At 45.4% G+C, this 15,498-nt stretch overlaps 2 protein-coding genes across 3 annotated transcripts in view; one reads left to right on the top strand and one right to left on the bottom strand.

Annotated features, from left to right (window-relative positions):
* Positions 1 to 15,498, top strand: part of LOC134217362 (uncharacterized) — a 46,552-nt gene that overhangs the window by 1,647 nt on the left and 29,407 nt on the right. The gene's annotated exons all lie outside the window — the stretch shown is intronic.
* Positions 10,738 to 15,498, bottom strand: part of LOC134217363 (aminopeptidase N) — a 34,307-nt gene continuing 29,546 nt past the window's right edge. The window contains exons 4-8 of the mRNA XM_062696098.1: positions 12,811 to 12,889; positions 11,990 to 12,753; positions 11,540 to 11,923; positions 11,163 to 11,477; positions 10,738 to 11,095 (exon numbers count right to left, since the gene is read on the bottom strand). Coding sequence (XP_062552082.1) covers positions 10,831 to 11,095; positions 11,163 to 11,477; positions 11,540 to 11,923; positions 11,990 to 12,753; positions 12,811 to 12,889 — 1,807 coding nt within the window. The 3' untranslated portion in view covers positions 10,738 to 10,830. The remainder of the gene's footprint in view (positions 11,096 to 11,162; positions 11,478 to 11,539; positions 11,924 to 11,989; positions 12,754 to 12,810; positions 12,890 to 15,498) is intronic.

Genomic DNA, 15,498 nt, shown 5'->3' with positions numbered 1-15,498 from the left:
CTACCACTAACCAATACAAAAAACACCATTTTTGTTTGCAAAACTTTGTGCGATTGTTACTGTTTGAAAAATATTATACCCTAGTTAAATAGATTCCGTTACTAGATTTGGAAAGGGAATTATGATATGTTTGAAGTTGCTTCCCAACTCATAAGTATGTATAATAGACTGGCCCAGGATACAAAAAGTCGTCCGATTCTACGGGGCACCCCCCAGGATTTTGCCTTTGGGTAAGAAAATCATTCTCTGAAAATTTCAGCCTGATCGGTTATTGCATAAGCTGGCGCAATTGATTTAAAGTTAATATGGGAATTTAAGCCGAAATACATGGGAAAATACACCTCTATTACTATTTCGTACAGGGAATTGGATGGAAAAGCCCGATTGAGCCCAGATTTGCAGGAAATGAAGTTAACATTCCAATGAACAATTCGACATAAAATTCTACTATGATTAAATAAACTTTAAATTGGTTTTTAGCTGATTTATTTGGAGTTTTGTTGAGCACGGTGAAATTCATTAATTGCCTTGAAAACAAGCGCATGTAATCGAAGTTAGCTGCGATATGTGTTGTGACGCGCGTCCAGTTACTTATGTTTCAGTGCGCGTGAAATCACGCATCGCAGGCACCTTTGATTGCATGCGTATGTTTTCATGGCAATTAATGAATTTCAAAAGGCTCAACCCAACTCCAAATAAATCACCCAAAAATTGATTTAAAGTTTATTTAGTAATAGTAGAATTTTATGTCGAATTGTTCATGGGCATGTTAACTTCATTTCCTGCAAATCTGGGCTCAATCGGGCTCTTCCATCCAATTTCCTGTACGAAATAGTAACAGAGGTGCATTTTCCCATATATTTAGGCTGAAACCCCCTATTAACTTCAAATCAATTGCGCCAGCTTAGGTACATCCTATGCAATAACCGATCAGGCTAAAATTTTCAGAGAATGATTTTCTTACCTAAAGGCAAAATCCTGGAGGGTGCCCCGTAGAATCCAACGACTTTTTTCCCCCATACTAGGCTGGGCCACTCTAATGTATAATCAAATACACAAATTAAACCCTGTTTTATCTTTGTCTTATACTAACTATACGTAAAGGTTCACTCCGAAACCGATTTTTTTATATCAGTTCGAAGACCCATAGCGTTATGAATCAATCGACTTAGCTCGAAGAAATAAGGTGATGTCTGTATGTGTGTATAAAGTTTTTGAAACGTTCCTCAAATCTCTCTATATTCTCTAAATCTTGATAGTTTTCTCTGACCCCTCTATCTGCTTGCATTTTCATTCACTTCTTTCCAATAGCTGCCTCTCAATCTGTACCTCTGCATGTCGATTACTTAAAGGCACCAAGATTCGACAAAATATTTCGTTTTCGGAACTGTATAAAAGGAACTAACTTCAACTAAATAGAAAATAAACTAAGTTTGCTAAAAAAAATTGGTTAAAATATACTCATCCTGAATCAAAATCCGTCCGATTGGGTTAATGATTCCAGAGATCTTAATACGTAGAACCATTACCAAATTGAATGACATACAGCCTTATTCGTTCGAATTATTTTCCCATTTGTGTATGTTGACGCTAACGAAAATGTGAATCAACATCGAAAAAGCATTCAATCGTAAACAGCAAATAGTTTTGAAAATTAAACGACGTGTAAAATTGCAGCCAATCGAAACAAACGAATTAACATTCGACATTCAATTAAATTTGACGGAATTTCACAAGAAAGCACAGAAAGCAAATTTACTTCGATTTCAGATTTCATAGCTCGACAAGCCATGAAGTGATAGATGAAGTTACCTTTGGAAAATTTTGGTGTCATGTCCATCAAACTATTTCAATCAATACTTAGTAACACTGATTCAAGCTAATTCAGCAAAATTTAGTCATATAACTACTGTTCTGATGTTGGTTATTCATTCATTCATTTTTCATTTATTTAGTTAACATCTAAACAGATAACACTCGGATACGCCCCACGCTCGCCAAGTCGTTTTGCACCTGGTCTGCCCATCTCGCTCGCTGCGCTCCACGCCGTCTCGTACCTGCCGGATCGGAAGCGAACACCATCTTTGCAGGGTTGCTGTCCGGCATTCTTGCAACATGTCCTGCCCATCGTACCCTTCCGGCTTTAGCTACCTTCTGGATACTGGGTTCGCCGTAGAGTTGGGCGAGCTCATGGTTCATTCTTCGCCGCCACACACCGTCTTCTTGCACACCGCCAAAGATTGTCCTAAGCACCCGTCTCTCGAATACTCCGAGTGCTTGCAAGTCCTCCTCGAGCATTGTCCATGTTTCATGTCCGTAGAGGACAACCGGTCTTATAAGCGTCTTGTACATGACACATTTGGTGCGGTGGCGAATCTTTTTCGACCGTAGTTTCTTCTGGAGCCCGTAGTAGGCCCGACTTCCACAGATGATGCGCCTTCGTATTTCACGACTAACATTGTTGTCAGCCGTTAGCAAGGATCCGAAGTAGACGAATTCCTCGACCACCTCGAAGGTGTTCCCGTCTATCGTAACACTGCTTCCCAGGCGGGCCCTGTCGCGCTCGGTTCCGCCCACAAGCACGTACTTTGTCTTTGATGCATTCACCACCAGTCCAACTTTTGTTGCTTCACGTTTCAGGCGGGTGTACAGTTCTGCCACCTTTGCAAATGTTCGGCCGACAATGTCCATGTCATCCGCGAAGCAAATAAATTGACTGGATCTGTTGAAAATCGTACCCCGGCTGTTACACCCGGCTCTCCGCATGACACCTTCTAGCGCAATGTTGAACAACAGGCACGAAAGTCCATCACCTTGTCTTAGTCCCCGGCGCGATTCGAACGAACTGGAGTGTTCGCCCGAAATCTTCACACAGTTTTGCACACCATCCACCGTTGCTTTGATCAGTCTGGTAAGCTTCCCAGGGAAGCTGTTCTCGTCCATAATTTTCCATAGCTCTACGCGGTCTATACTGTCGTATGCCGCCTTGAAATCAACGAACAGATGGTGCGTTGGGACCTGGTATTCACGGCATTTTTGAACGATTTGCCGTACAGTAAAGATCTGGTCCGTTGTCGAGCGGCCGTCAACGAAGCCGGCTTGATAACTTCCCACGAACTCGTTCACTAATGGTGACAGACGACGGAAGATGATCTAGGATATCACTTTGTAGGCGTCATTAAGGATGGTGATCGCTCGAAAGTTCTCACACTCCAGTTTGTCGCCTTTCTTGTAGATGGGGCATATAACCCCTTCCTTCCACTCCTCCGGTAGCTGTTCGGTTTCCCAGATTCTGACTATCAGTTTGTGCAGGCAAGTGGCCAGCTTTTCCGGGCCCATCTTGATGAGCTCAGCTCCGATACCATCCTTACCAGCTGCTTTATTGGTCTTTAGCTGTTGAATGGCATCCTCAACTTCCCTCAAGGTGGGGCTGGTTGGCTTCCATCGTCCGCTGAACTGACGTAGTCATCTCCTCCGCTGCCTTGACTTTCACTGCCTGTACTCTCCGGGCCATTAAGATGTTCCTCATAGTGTTGCTTCCACCTTTCGATCACCACACGTTCGTCCGTCAAGATGCTCCCATCCTTATCCCGGCACATTTCGGCTCGCGGCACGAAGCCTTTGCGGGATGCGTTGAGCTTCTGATAGAACTTGCGTGTATCTTGAGAACGGCACAGCTGTTCCATCTCCTCGCACTCCGCTTCTTCCAGGCGGCGTTTCTTCTCCTGAAAAAGGCGGGTCTGCTGTCTCCGCTTCCGTCTATAACGTTCCACGTTCTGCCGGGTACCTTGCTGCAGCGCGACCGCCCGCGCTTCGTCCTTCTCCTCCAGAATCTGTCTGCACTCTTCGTCGAACCAATCGTTCCGTCGACTTCGACCCATATACCCGACGTTGCTCTCCGCTGCGTCGTTAATAGCTGCTCTGACTGTATTCAAGCAGTCCTCAAGAGGGGCCCCATCGAGCTCACCCTCTTCCGGCAACGCTGCCTCGAGATGCTGCGCGTATGCAGTGGCGACATCAGGTTGCTTCAGTCGCTCTAGGTCGTACCGCGGCGGTCGTCGGTACCGAACATTGTTGATGACGGATAGTTTAACCATCACCAGATAGTGGTCAGAGTCGATGTTAGCGCCACGATATGTCCTGACGTCGATAATGTCGGAGAAGTGCCGTCCATCAATCAGAACGTGGTCGATTTGTGATTCTGTCTGCAGTGGTGATCTCCAGGTGTACCGATACGGGAGGCTGTGTTGGAAGTAGGTGCTGCGAATGGTCATATTCTTGGAGGCGGCGAAATCAATTAGTCGTAGGCCGTTTTCGTTCGTCAACCGGTGAGCGCTGAACTTTCCAATAGTGGGTCTAAACTCCTCCTCTTGGCCAACCTGAGCGTTCAAATCTCCTAAGATGATTTTGACGTCGTGGCTTGGGCAGCTGTCGTACTCACGTTCCAGCTGCGCGTAGAATGCGTCCTTATCATCATCAGTGCTTCCGGAGTGTGGGCTATGGAAGTTGATTATGCTGAAGATGAAGAACCGGCCTTTGATCCTCAACCTGCACATTCTTTCATTGATCGGCCACCACCCGATCACGCGCCTTTGGATATCGCCCATCACTATGAAAGCTGTTCCCAGCTCGTGTATGTTGCCGCAGCTCTGGTGGATGGTATGATTACCTCTAAACGTTCGCACCATTGATCCCTTCCAACAAACCTCCTGCAGCGCTACGATGCCGAATCCACGGTCCTTGAGCACATCGGCGAGTATGCGTGTGCTCCCGATGAAGTTGAGAGATTTGCAGTTCCACGAACCGAATTTCCAATCGCTAGTCCCTTTTCGTCACAGTGGTCTTCGCCGATGGTTCCGGTCCGTACTCTCTTGTTGATTGTACGTTGCTTATGATTTTTTAAAGGCTGGCTTGCAGGGCCTGACACCAAACCCCCTAAATTTCCGGAGGACCATTCCTCCTTATTTCCGGTGGACCATGGTGCACAGTTTCACTTATAGTCCCTCGCTGGCACTCGGACGATGATCAGTCGCCCCTAACATGGAGAACAGACGCTGTTGTGAGCCGATCCTGACATGAAGAACAGACGCTCAATAAGATTTGCACCTCCGGAGAGGAGCAAACCCCCCTTCCCTGTCAGCATACGACCATAGTTCTCACCGGGGTTGGTTACCCGATCATCCCTAAGGTTGCTCGTATCCCGGCCAGCACCGCGGGGAGGTAGGGATAGGAGTTGCTGGGTAAGAGGCTAAGGACCGCGAGATGGGGTCTATTTTATTCCTTCAGGTACGCGAAGTACCAATGGTACGCTTTACCCAGCATTTGCCGTGCCCAAATTAGTGCTATAATGAATTTCATGCAACTCATTTGGGTTGCATAATGGTCATTTAAGCACCTATTTCGTTGATATGGAAAAGTAGGCCGTCAAAGAGAAACTGTAAACCAGGCAAATTTGAATATAACTTTCGTTTTATACACCTTCTTATTTCCATATTATATTATGTACCCGGTTTTTTGTGTCCTCTATTTATATTTAGGAGTCGTTCAAAAATGACATCCGAGGTTATAGGGGCGTAACAAAGGAAGGGTGGGGGTTGCGCTGGTTGAAAAATCTTAAATGTATTTGACGTCATATTTATATCGGCCTTGAGAATTTTTGGATTTATTTTCAAAATGTTCGTTTGACTTAGATTCCGAACATGACTTTTTCGTATAGTAATTTATAACCGATTTTCTTGTTGCGAGAAAAGTGCATTCGACGAGAGACAGATCAATAGTTGATCACTATTGACTATAATCACGATCGACCAGCCGAAAAATAATTTTCTTAACTCACTTTTACGGTGATTAATCATCAAAACAAAACATAGGATAGCATTTTGTGATAGCAGGTTTAACAAAACAGATAGAAACGCCGGTATCCCCACTCAGTGACGAGTAGCGTAAACATGGTGCACAGAAGGTAGTTGTCTACACTTTTTACTGCTGCTGCCAACTCATTATTGGCTGCCGCTTCAAGCCTAGTTGAAACCTGCTAGTTGCTCTCGCAGTGCGAAACTCTTTAAGAATTTCACTTTGGTGCCTTATCACCTTCCTGCGCCTTGTGCCCTTCCTCGACACAACGACGACGCAGGTCGGTACGGTCTGGGCCCTTACAGTTGCCCCGACCCTAAGCACCTATAGCACTTGTCCACTGAAGGCGGCTGGAGTTTGCTTACTGGGCATACTGATCAGCCGATCTTCAACTTCCCTCGCTCTATTACCTTTTTGGCTTCCGCAGCCGGTAACGTAAGGTAGGCCACCTGCATGCCAAAGGGACCGCCTCTTAGGCGTACAGTCTCCTCAACCTCTGTATCGCACTGGTCTCTGACGGCACAGACGACGTCGTCCGTGTTCGTGACCTCGTCCAGTTGCTTGCACTGGAGGGTCACTTCCGCCCCAACAACTTCACCTCGGCGCCGTCACCCAAGAACTCTTGGGCCAGCTTCCTGTAGTCAGTCCCACTAGCTTACGCTCCGCGTTTCAAAATCAAGATCATATCACCGGTCTTGGTGCATCTGACCCAGCGCCGAAAGCTTTCCGGTCACCCGCATCGATTTAAGGACTTCGGCGTACTTTTCCTCATCAGTTTTCATTAACAAGGCCTCGCCTCTGTCCTTAGCTTTCTTAGCGGGTCGAGAAACGTTCGACTTCCGCTTTGCTGTACTGACCAGCTGCCAGGGATTTTCGGTCCCTTGTACCGATGGCACCGGTCGGCTGGTACTCTCTTGCGGCCCGGCGACTTGCATCTGGTTGGTGCCTTTCACTTTTTTGGGCCGAAAAGTCGTCTTCTCGGGTCGACGCCCTTCGGGCTCCTCTGCACCCCGATCTACTCCGTCCAAACGACGTTTGGCCTTTATGGTCCCACGTCGTTTGGCTTTGCTCTGAGCGCCTTCGCCGGATTGATGCCTGAACCAGATTGCTGCCTCAGGGCGAAAACAATCGCCTCTTGGGCCATGGTTGCTCCTCCAAGGAAGGAGAAGGCATCGGTTTAGGCACCTTTGTCATCCTTCATTTGTGTGTGTGTTTTTTTACAAGGGTTTAAGGCTTTGGAAAAATCTGCAGCAATTTTGCAGCACGCTTCAACGCCGGGCACTTCGAACCCCCTATGGGGTGCTTGCTGTTCACAGCTTTGCTGGAACAAATCAAACAATTGGGAGGGTTCGTGCAGCATTATGCCTTATGTCCCTCCAATCCGCAACGTCGGCAGAGATTGCTTCTGTCAGGGCCTTTGCAATCCCATTGCTTGTGCCCCGGTTCCAGGCACTTGAAGCAAACTTCGGGTTGCTCGTATATGCCCACAGGGCACACCGACCATCCCACCTTGACGCTCCCTAACTTGACTACCTCGGAGGCGTTCGCTGCAGATAGCCGAACCAATTCTACCTGCGTCCCTGCCGGACCTTTCGGTAGCTGAATGGCTGCGGTGGGCGTCTCCACTTCACACTGTTGCCGCAGTGCCGTGACGAGCTCTTCGACTTCGGTGATCTCGTCCAGGTCTTTAACCCTTAGATTCACCTCCGTCGTGAGTGCCCTCACCTTGACCGTCTCGCCTAGGACTTCTTCCGTCAACTTCTTATAGGCCGCGCCCTTTTGCGAGACGCCCCGCTTCAGCTCGAGGATCATCTCGCCCATCCGGGTACGTCTTATTCGACGTACGTCGGCGCCGAGTTCATCGAGCTTGACGTCACTCCTCATCGCCTTCAAGACGTCCGAGTACTTAGCCTCGTCCGTTTTGATGACTAGAGCATCGCCCCTGGAGCGATTGGCGCCTACCCTAGACTTCTTGCTACCCTCTTTTACCTGGGCCTTCTTTTCGGTCCTTGACGTCTTCGATTTCCTCTTGTTCTTGACCAGGGTCCAGGAGGCGTCATCCCCCTCTATTTCTCTGGTCTGGTGCGGCTGAGAGCTCTCAGCCTGCCGTAACTCCTTACCACCGTCTTTCCTGGGTGGACGAACCTTTCTAGGTCCTTCCTCCCCCAGTTTTGGAGGTACCTGGCCGGGGTTCAGCTTCCCAGCCCCACTACCCTTGTTCGGGGTAGTAACCCTCCGCGTTTTGGAGCGGCCCCCAGGGAGCTCATCCCCTCCCTAGTAGCACATTTTGAACAGATCTGGTTGCGGCAACTTTAATGTGACCGAATTTGGTCACATATGAGTTACGGTAACTAACTTATAACATGTGTGCTACTCGGGCTGGAGACTGTCTCCCCCGTTTTTGTGTCTGCTCCGTTGGAGCAGTCACCCCCGACGTACCCGCAAATACTTGAGCCTCAGTAGACTTTGTTACCACCGTCTTCGCTGGCACGTTTTCGGTCGATTCGGCCTTTCCCGAGTCCGCGAATCCTTGGGCCTCAGTCTGGGTAGACCTCGACTCCACGGATTTCACGGGTTTACACTTGGCCGTCCCGACCGCCCTCTCCAGCTTGACGTCCAGCATCGACTTTCGAAGTTTCTGCAAGCTCCTCTTGAGGTCCTTGCTGATATTATGCTTCGATGACGCAAAGTTGAAACTAGAATTTCCTTAATCGTCAACAATCAGTACCTAGTCCAACCAGGACACAAGAGACTCTCCGGCAATCCCAGGGTCGGCTAACTACTGGGTAATCAAGGGTTTTTCGCGGTAAACAAAAACTAACAACACAGGAACTTTCACTTTACTCATATAATTTTATTTTTCCTATTGGCGTGTGCGTGTTGTTCTGTGTAATAAATTTGTGTTAATTTGTTAAGTGTGACCTAATTTAGTTTTTGTGCCGGTACATACCGCTGCTCCTTTCCGTTGTTGAGGCCGGAAAAGCCGTCCAGTCCAGCTGTGCGGCCAGAATTCTCGCCAGAATGACGAGGCGGGTGGTGATGCGGACAATCGTCGTCCGACGGGACCAGCGGGCGGTGCTGGACGATGGTGGGCAGGCGTCTTCCCTCGTAGGCGCGATCGGCCGGCCGTGGCTTAGCCACCTTGGACGGCCGAGAGGGGAATTCCTCCTTGACGTTTAGGGCCTACGGCCCGAGGAATCGTCCGATGAAGGACGACAGAGTCCTTTACGTTTTAGGCGCGGAAGCCTGACGGCTTCGCGGGCCGAGCCGTGTGCTGGACGGAAAAGCAGTCCGAAAAAGACGTAGAAAAAGAGGTCCTAAAGGACACCAAGGAATTAATTCCAAGTTCCATACTACAGGATTGGTAATTACCTGAACACTTTTTCCCCGGAGCTCACACTAGCTCCCACTAGAAAGGGGGGGGGGGGTGCACTTGGAATACTGCACTTTACTTTCACTTCACAGCACACGGACGCCTGATTTACTAAGAGGCCGAGTTTGGGCAATGGCTACTCTTTTATACCAAATTCCTTCCATATTTTCCCGCTAATTTTTATTGCATTTTTCATCCAACATGACATTTGCAGAGTCATGATGCCATGTTGGATATTTTATAGCACTCTCATGTCATTACAGCGGTACCAAACCCTAAAGCCCCAAACGCAATATAACGGAACGGCGACGGAAACGGCAAATTTGACAGAAAATATATGGGCTAACTGTCAAATTTTCCGTTTCCGTCGCCGTTCCGTTGTATTGCGTTTGGGGCTTAACGCTTCTGTGGTAGCTCTGCTGGTATTACACGAGAAACGTGAAGGCTCCGACAAAACAACATGACAACAAAACAAAAATCAACAATTTGTAGCCAAACGGTTACAAAGTCGATGATGGCCTCCAGCTGTTCCGTCGCCACCTCGAAGGCCGAAAGCCCATCGCGTTTGCGGTTCATCGCCTCCACAAGCCATGGGCCGTCAATAACCTCTACCGGCGTTTTTTTAGCCGAGATGAAGGTTAAGTGACCCAGGCTGGCGCTGCGCACTGAGCTGCCGACTATTGCCTCTGGCCTCCTAGGCGGAGATCTGAACAACCCACCTCTTGCGAAGGGGTTGTCGCCTACACTACTACCACTAATTGAAGAATTGACTTGGTTTTCCATTTTGGTCCCACGAGTTGCTCGGGAAAAGAGGTTCACCACGCCAGAGCCCAGCATGACGCGCCCAGGTACCCCACAGGCTCCGTTAGAGGCCCAGCTCATTATTTAACCCCCCTGGCCATGCATCCCCTCGGCACGGGTCGCTTAACGCCTTGGGATTAGGGGATAGAGACGATGGTGTGTGTGTGTGTGTGTATTCAATATTTTGTGGACACACTTTTAGAAACTCAACATTGGCCGAATTACTCGGATCAAGTTCCATTCGACGGGACGAATCCATTGTTTGAAAATTGCTCGAAAGTTATGCCCAAAAAATCTATTAATTATGTGCAAAACACGAGAAAAACTCATATTGTTTTGATTTTTTTAGCACAAGAAAGGCACCAACACCGCTAGGTTGCTCAATCAGGGATTTTAATTTTAGATTAAGTTCAAAACTATGGATACATTATGTCCAAGGAACCGAACATGTATCCCACCCGAAAACATCTCGGATCGGATCAAGAATCGAACTCGCTATATCCGGGATGGGATTCTACGCCTTTGCTCGCCCGGCTGACTAGGGACCAACGAGATTATTATTTGCTTTGGATTTGGATTGATAGAGAATGCGTTCGGATAGAATTAAAAAAAATCGGATTAGATTTCAGTCATTCTTTATTTCCTTCCAATAAAAATTATAGAAATTTGGAAGTGATACCTCGTCCAATGGCGGATCTGCTTACTGAATATGAAAATATGTACATAAATCATGATTTATTTCATTATTATGCTTCCTAATGAAATCTTTTCTTATTCATATTTAAGCTAGTATGAAAAAACGTTCATTTGATGAATCTATCGTCACTGATCTTATTCTGACTTAAAAACATATCCAACCACTTTTCAATGACGGGAAGATTCTCTTGGCTCCACTTGGTTTCCTCTTTGATGTTCTTCAAAGATTTTTCGATAATATGCTGTGCCGTTCCGAACTCTCCCTGTCGTTGCACATACAGTTGTGATACCATGTCGTAGCCTTCCTGAGTGGTGAACAGACCAGTTGCCGAATTGACCATGTTGTTCCACAACAGCTCTCGGTCTTTGAATCTGGAATGAGAACCATCACATGACGGTTAAGCACTACGCAACGTCGATAAAAAAAATCAAATCTGACCTCAGCTTGATAGCATCCCAATTCTTTTGCAAAAATTCAAATAGTGCCATGTAGCCACTGGATCCTCCCGAGAGCATTTTAAAGATTAGGTTTATGTCATTATCGGTGAAATTGCCGTTATCTTCCAAAATAGTAATATTCAAAAGTCGGTTGATTTTAGAAGCCTGTACAGGGCATCCAGCAAGGGTTTTTAGCAAATAGGTGCGTTCGCTTCTTACTCGTGATTCTGGGAAATTAATCACGCGTTGTAATCCAAATTCCCATTCCTCTTGGGTGCCGGATTTGAAAACAGGGCAGATGTATTGATTGGCCACCCTGAAATCAGAATAAGGTACGTTAAAACATCTTATATTTTACTCACGATGTAATATACGAACGGATTTCCGAGGTCAGGTTCAGGGCTATCCATCCATTTTTTGAACACCTGCTGAGCTTCCTCAATACACGGCTTATAACCAGCACGACACAAAAATGTCTTCGCCAAGGAACGTAGATTGGTTTTCCACTTGGCTTCATCTTCTTGTTCATTTTGCACGAGCTCTTCATACAGTGGAGTGAGAAGCGTTCTGACGTAGATTTCGAATTTCTTATGCACCGCCGACATGTCGATATGTCTGCCAATATGATCGATCAGTGTGAACACCGGGTTCCAGACTAGGTGATTTCGCTCATACTGCATGAAAAGAGTCATATTGAAGGCCGTTGCGAAACTAAGATGTCCTGCATATGCCAAGTTCCAAGCATCGTGTAATAGTTTTGCCCTACCAATGAGAAGAAAAGTTAGTTAGTCCCTGGATAAACATTTCCGAATAAAACTTCACTTTCACCTTGTATAAATAGGAATTTTTGCTCGACCACTTTCTGTCAATAGATACTGAGCCAAAAGATTCCAGTTTTGCTCATCATAATTGACCGGAAATGGACCAACCTCTTCGGGGTTCACGATAATGAAGTTGTCTGAATTAGGAAGATCTTCCAATACCACTTGTTTAACTTTCTTCATCCACTTAGTAGCACTGGTATTAGAAAAATTAAGATTATTTTGTTGGACCACAACTAATGGAATCCACCAAAGCATCTTTTCCTGTTCAGGAACATCGTGGGGTCTTTCACGTAGGTACACCCGCTGTGTAACGGTTGCTGTCTTCTTCTGGTAGTCTCTAACGACAGTCACCATCGGAATGCGGTCTTTCGCAATCCACGAATCTGCGATTTCGTTCACCGTAGCCGATTCACAAAGTCTGTTATCCAAATGAGCTTGCTTGGTGAGTGCTTCCCATATGTCATTACTGACAAAGCTTTTATTTTCTCGATGCAATATAAACTTCTGCAGTCCCTTTTGGAACGTATCTGCTCCCAGCGTGAGGTTCAGCATTCGAAGCATTAATTCGGTCTTGCTGCACGTGGTCTCCTGCTTGATGGCCGTTATGCGAGAGTGGGGATATCGTTTGCTGAATTCATAGTAGATCGAGTAAAGTATCGTCATTGGCCATTTACCCTCGAATTCGACGCCCTTGTCGATTTCGATGGCTGTAGATGCGGCCAAAAATCCTGCAACAGCTTTGTTGACATGTGCATCGCTCCACCAGTGCTAAAGAAAGAAGAACTAATAATTTGTAAACTTTTAATAGACCTTTAAACAATTTACCGGACTGATCCACGTTCCAAGCCATTGGTACACTAACTCCTGTGTAATTCCATAGTATCCGTTCAGTAGGTCACTTTCTCTTTATTCGAATATAATGAGACATGGTTGAATTAAAAGTTGTCTAAATTCTTAATGATCGATTTTATATATTGTAATTACTAACGAATGGAATTTAAAAAAATGTTATTGAACTCACTAAACTGTACTTCAGCAACTAAAGTATGGAGATAATTACGTCGGGTTATTACACAATACGCTTTTAAAGATGCAGAATGCTGATAAGCTTTTGCTACTTCACCAATGGACAATGGGAACACATTCGACCGACAACGAAAATCATGCCGTAGTGGAAGTAGCGACCTCAACACGCTTTAACTGTAGCTTCACTACCAGAATGCTGCAGCATGAAATGCAGGTTTTGCGCATTCACGAGCAAGTGCTTTTGTTCAATTCAACAATACATACAATAATCATTCAATACATAATTTTCCGTTGACCATTCATCCAATTTGAGGTTCATATTGAGCTAAAATAGTTAAATATGAACATCTGAATATTGTGGAGAAATGTTGAGATTTTAATAAGTTTAGACAATAAAGCATATTTATTGCATTGTGCTATTGAAGAAAAAAAATGTAATAGGTCCATGTTACGGAATAAATGTATTCATATTTTTCAATACCATTTTTTCCATCACCAAAAAGTCTTCATGAGGGTCAAAACATTACAACCGTACCTATACTAAAAATTGTCTCACTACATAATGATCACTTGTTTAGAGGATCTATAGTAGACAAATATGGTTGTACAAAACTACTTTGGATCTCGATCAAACAGTGTGGATGATCGAGTCTACCACGTTCCCCACGAATTCCCACGCTCCCCGCGAATGTGTCAATGGGCCATTATAGTCGCCGATATACTGTTCGATCGAATAGACCGCTCTCCACTGCTATTTGATATTTTAATTCCAAGCGCAGAGCGTATCCGACTGAACATCTGTCTCCCTACGTTCCATAGAAAAGAACCGTTTACTGTGTAGCTTCGACATAATGGCACACGCTTTTGGTTGTACCATGTTGCGAGACGACAATCATTTGAACATAAATTAGTCTGCAGATAATGATAACACAGATAGATAAATAAATGACAAGTGTAACACTCTTTCGGCTAGACTCAATTTGGACTCCATGAGTACGAGACGCTTATATTGAGGTCGAAATACGCATCCGTAAAGTTACAATGTAGTAGGAAACATAAATAGGATAGTGCTAAAGGTGTCCTACATCAACGGTGAAGAAAACGCCTTAGTTGACCTGTATAATCAAACTTTCTGACAATAAAATATAACCCATTGATAAGTTTTTGGCATATTTATTCCATTCAACTTCTATCCATAACATATCCGAACGCTCGCTCTGGCTGTAGCTTCTTCTGTTCGGAATCCCGCGTTTCCTTCATGTCTACCTCAGATCCCCACCTTGGGATGCTTTCGAAGTGCCTGCTTGGAGAGGTTCATGTCCTTGGGTATGAAAGTGACTCCGTTGGCTTCGTACCACTCCAGGACAACAATTGCATACTGACACGAATCAAGATCCGGTCAGAAGATCGTAAGGCTCTCGTGTGTTTCAACAGAGAAAGAAGACGCTTTTGTAGACATTCCTTCATCCAACCGGTAATTGTTAAGATTTTATAACAATTCTGTAGAAGAATCTACCAAAACCTGTATAAGAACAGGGCATATGTGGAAATGATAGATAGTTGTACAAATTTTGTATAAGAACTTAAAATTTTTCAATCTTTTTTTACAAAATTTGGTTGTGAGCTGTTACCGACAGAATCAGCAACAGTGAATAGCCTTAATAAATTTAGATTCTAAACGACTAAAAAGTATCATTGCAAAACAAAAAAATAACTTTTAAGAACTATATCTATAAACTAATTAGAATGGGAGACAAATAGAAATATTATTGTTAAAAGATTAAAAAAAAACTTAAATGATTAGCTTACTGTAAAATATTTGAGAACCTCTGAAATTAAATTCAAAATTTGTATGACACAATCTAAAAGTAAACCCCTCGGTTTATATGAAATGTGAATTATTTGAACCCGACAACACCAGACGCGGGAGGAAAGGAGTCAAGCTGGAGTAACGGAGGAGTGGTGGAGGTGAATGGAGGAGAGGAGATGGTTATGGAGAGATTGGAAAAAATAGGCTGAAGAAAAGACTTCAGTCCGGGATAGCTAGCAAGCTACACGTTGTCTCGGAAACGCTAGACAGAAAATTTTACGGTTTGAAGTGGTGTGTTCTTTTCTGAGCTTGTCGTATGCTCACTGTGTGAGGTGGTCAGAGTTGTGCTCTATTAAGATGGAGACGAGATATCCACGCCGCAACCGAACGAGACCCTTCCTCAATACCAGGACCACCGAATTCATAAACCTAGTGTCAATGGTTTAGGGAATATTCTTCAACCCTGATCTACGATATCGGCTACTTCGTGCACGGCGCACATCTCGGACAAAAGTCAGCAAAGCCTACCAGTGTATAAAGATTATCTGCCAATACGACCTGCGTCTTTCTCTCAGCAACGCCATTCCAGTAGAGTCCGGCGACCACCACGTGACTGCGGTTCGCACTAAATATGTCTCCATCTCCCCTCCTGCAACATCAAAATGGGCCACAAATAG

The sequence above is a fragment of the Armigeres subalbatus genome, chromosome 2 (assembly GCF_024139115.2).
Source record: "Armigeres subalbatus isolate Guangzhou_Male chromosome 2, GZ_Asu_2, whole genome shotgun sequence".
NCBI classification, from domain to species: Eukaryota; Metazoa; Arthropoda; class Insecta; order Diptera; family Culicidae; genus Armigeres; species Armigeres subalbatus.
This window is presented reverse-complemented; position numbering and strand designations above follow the sequence as displayed.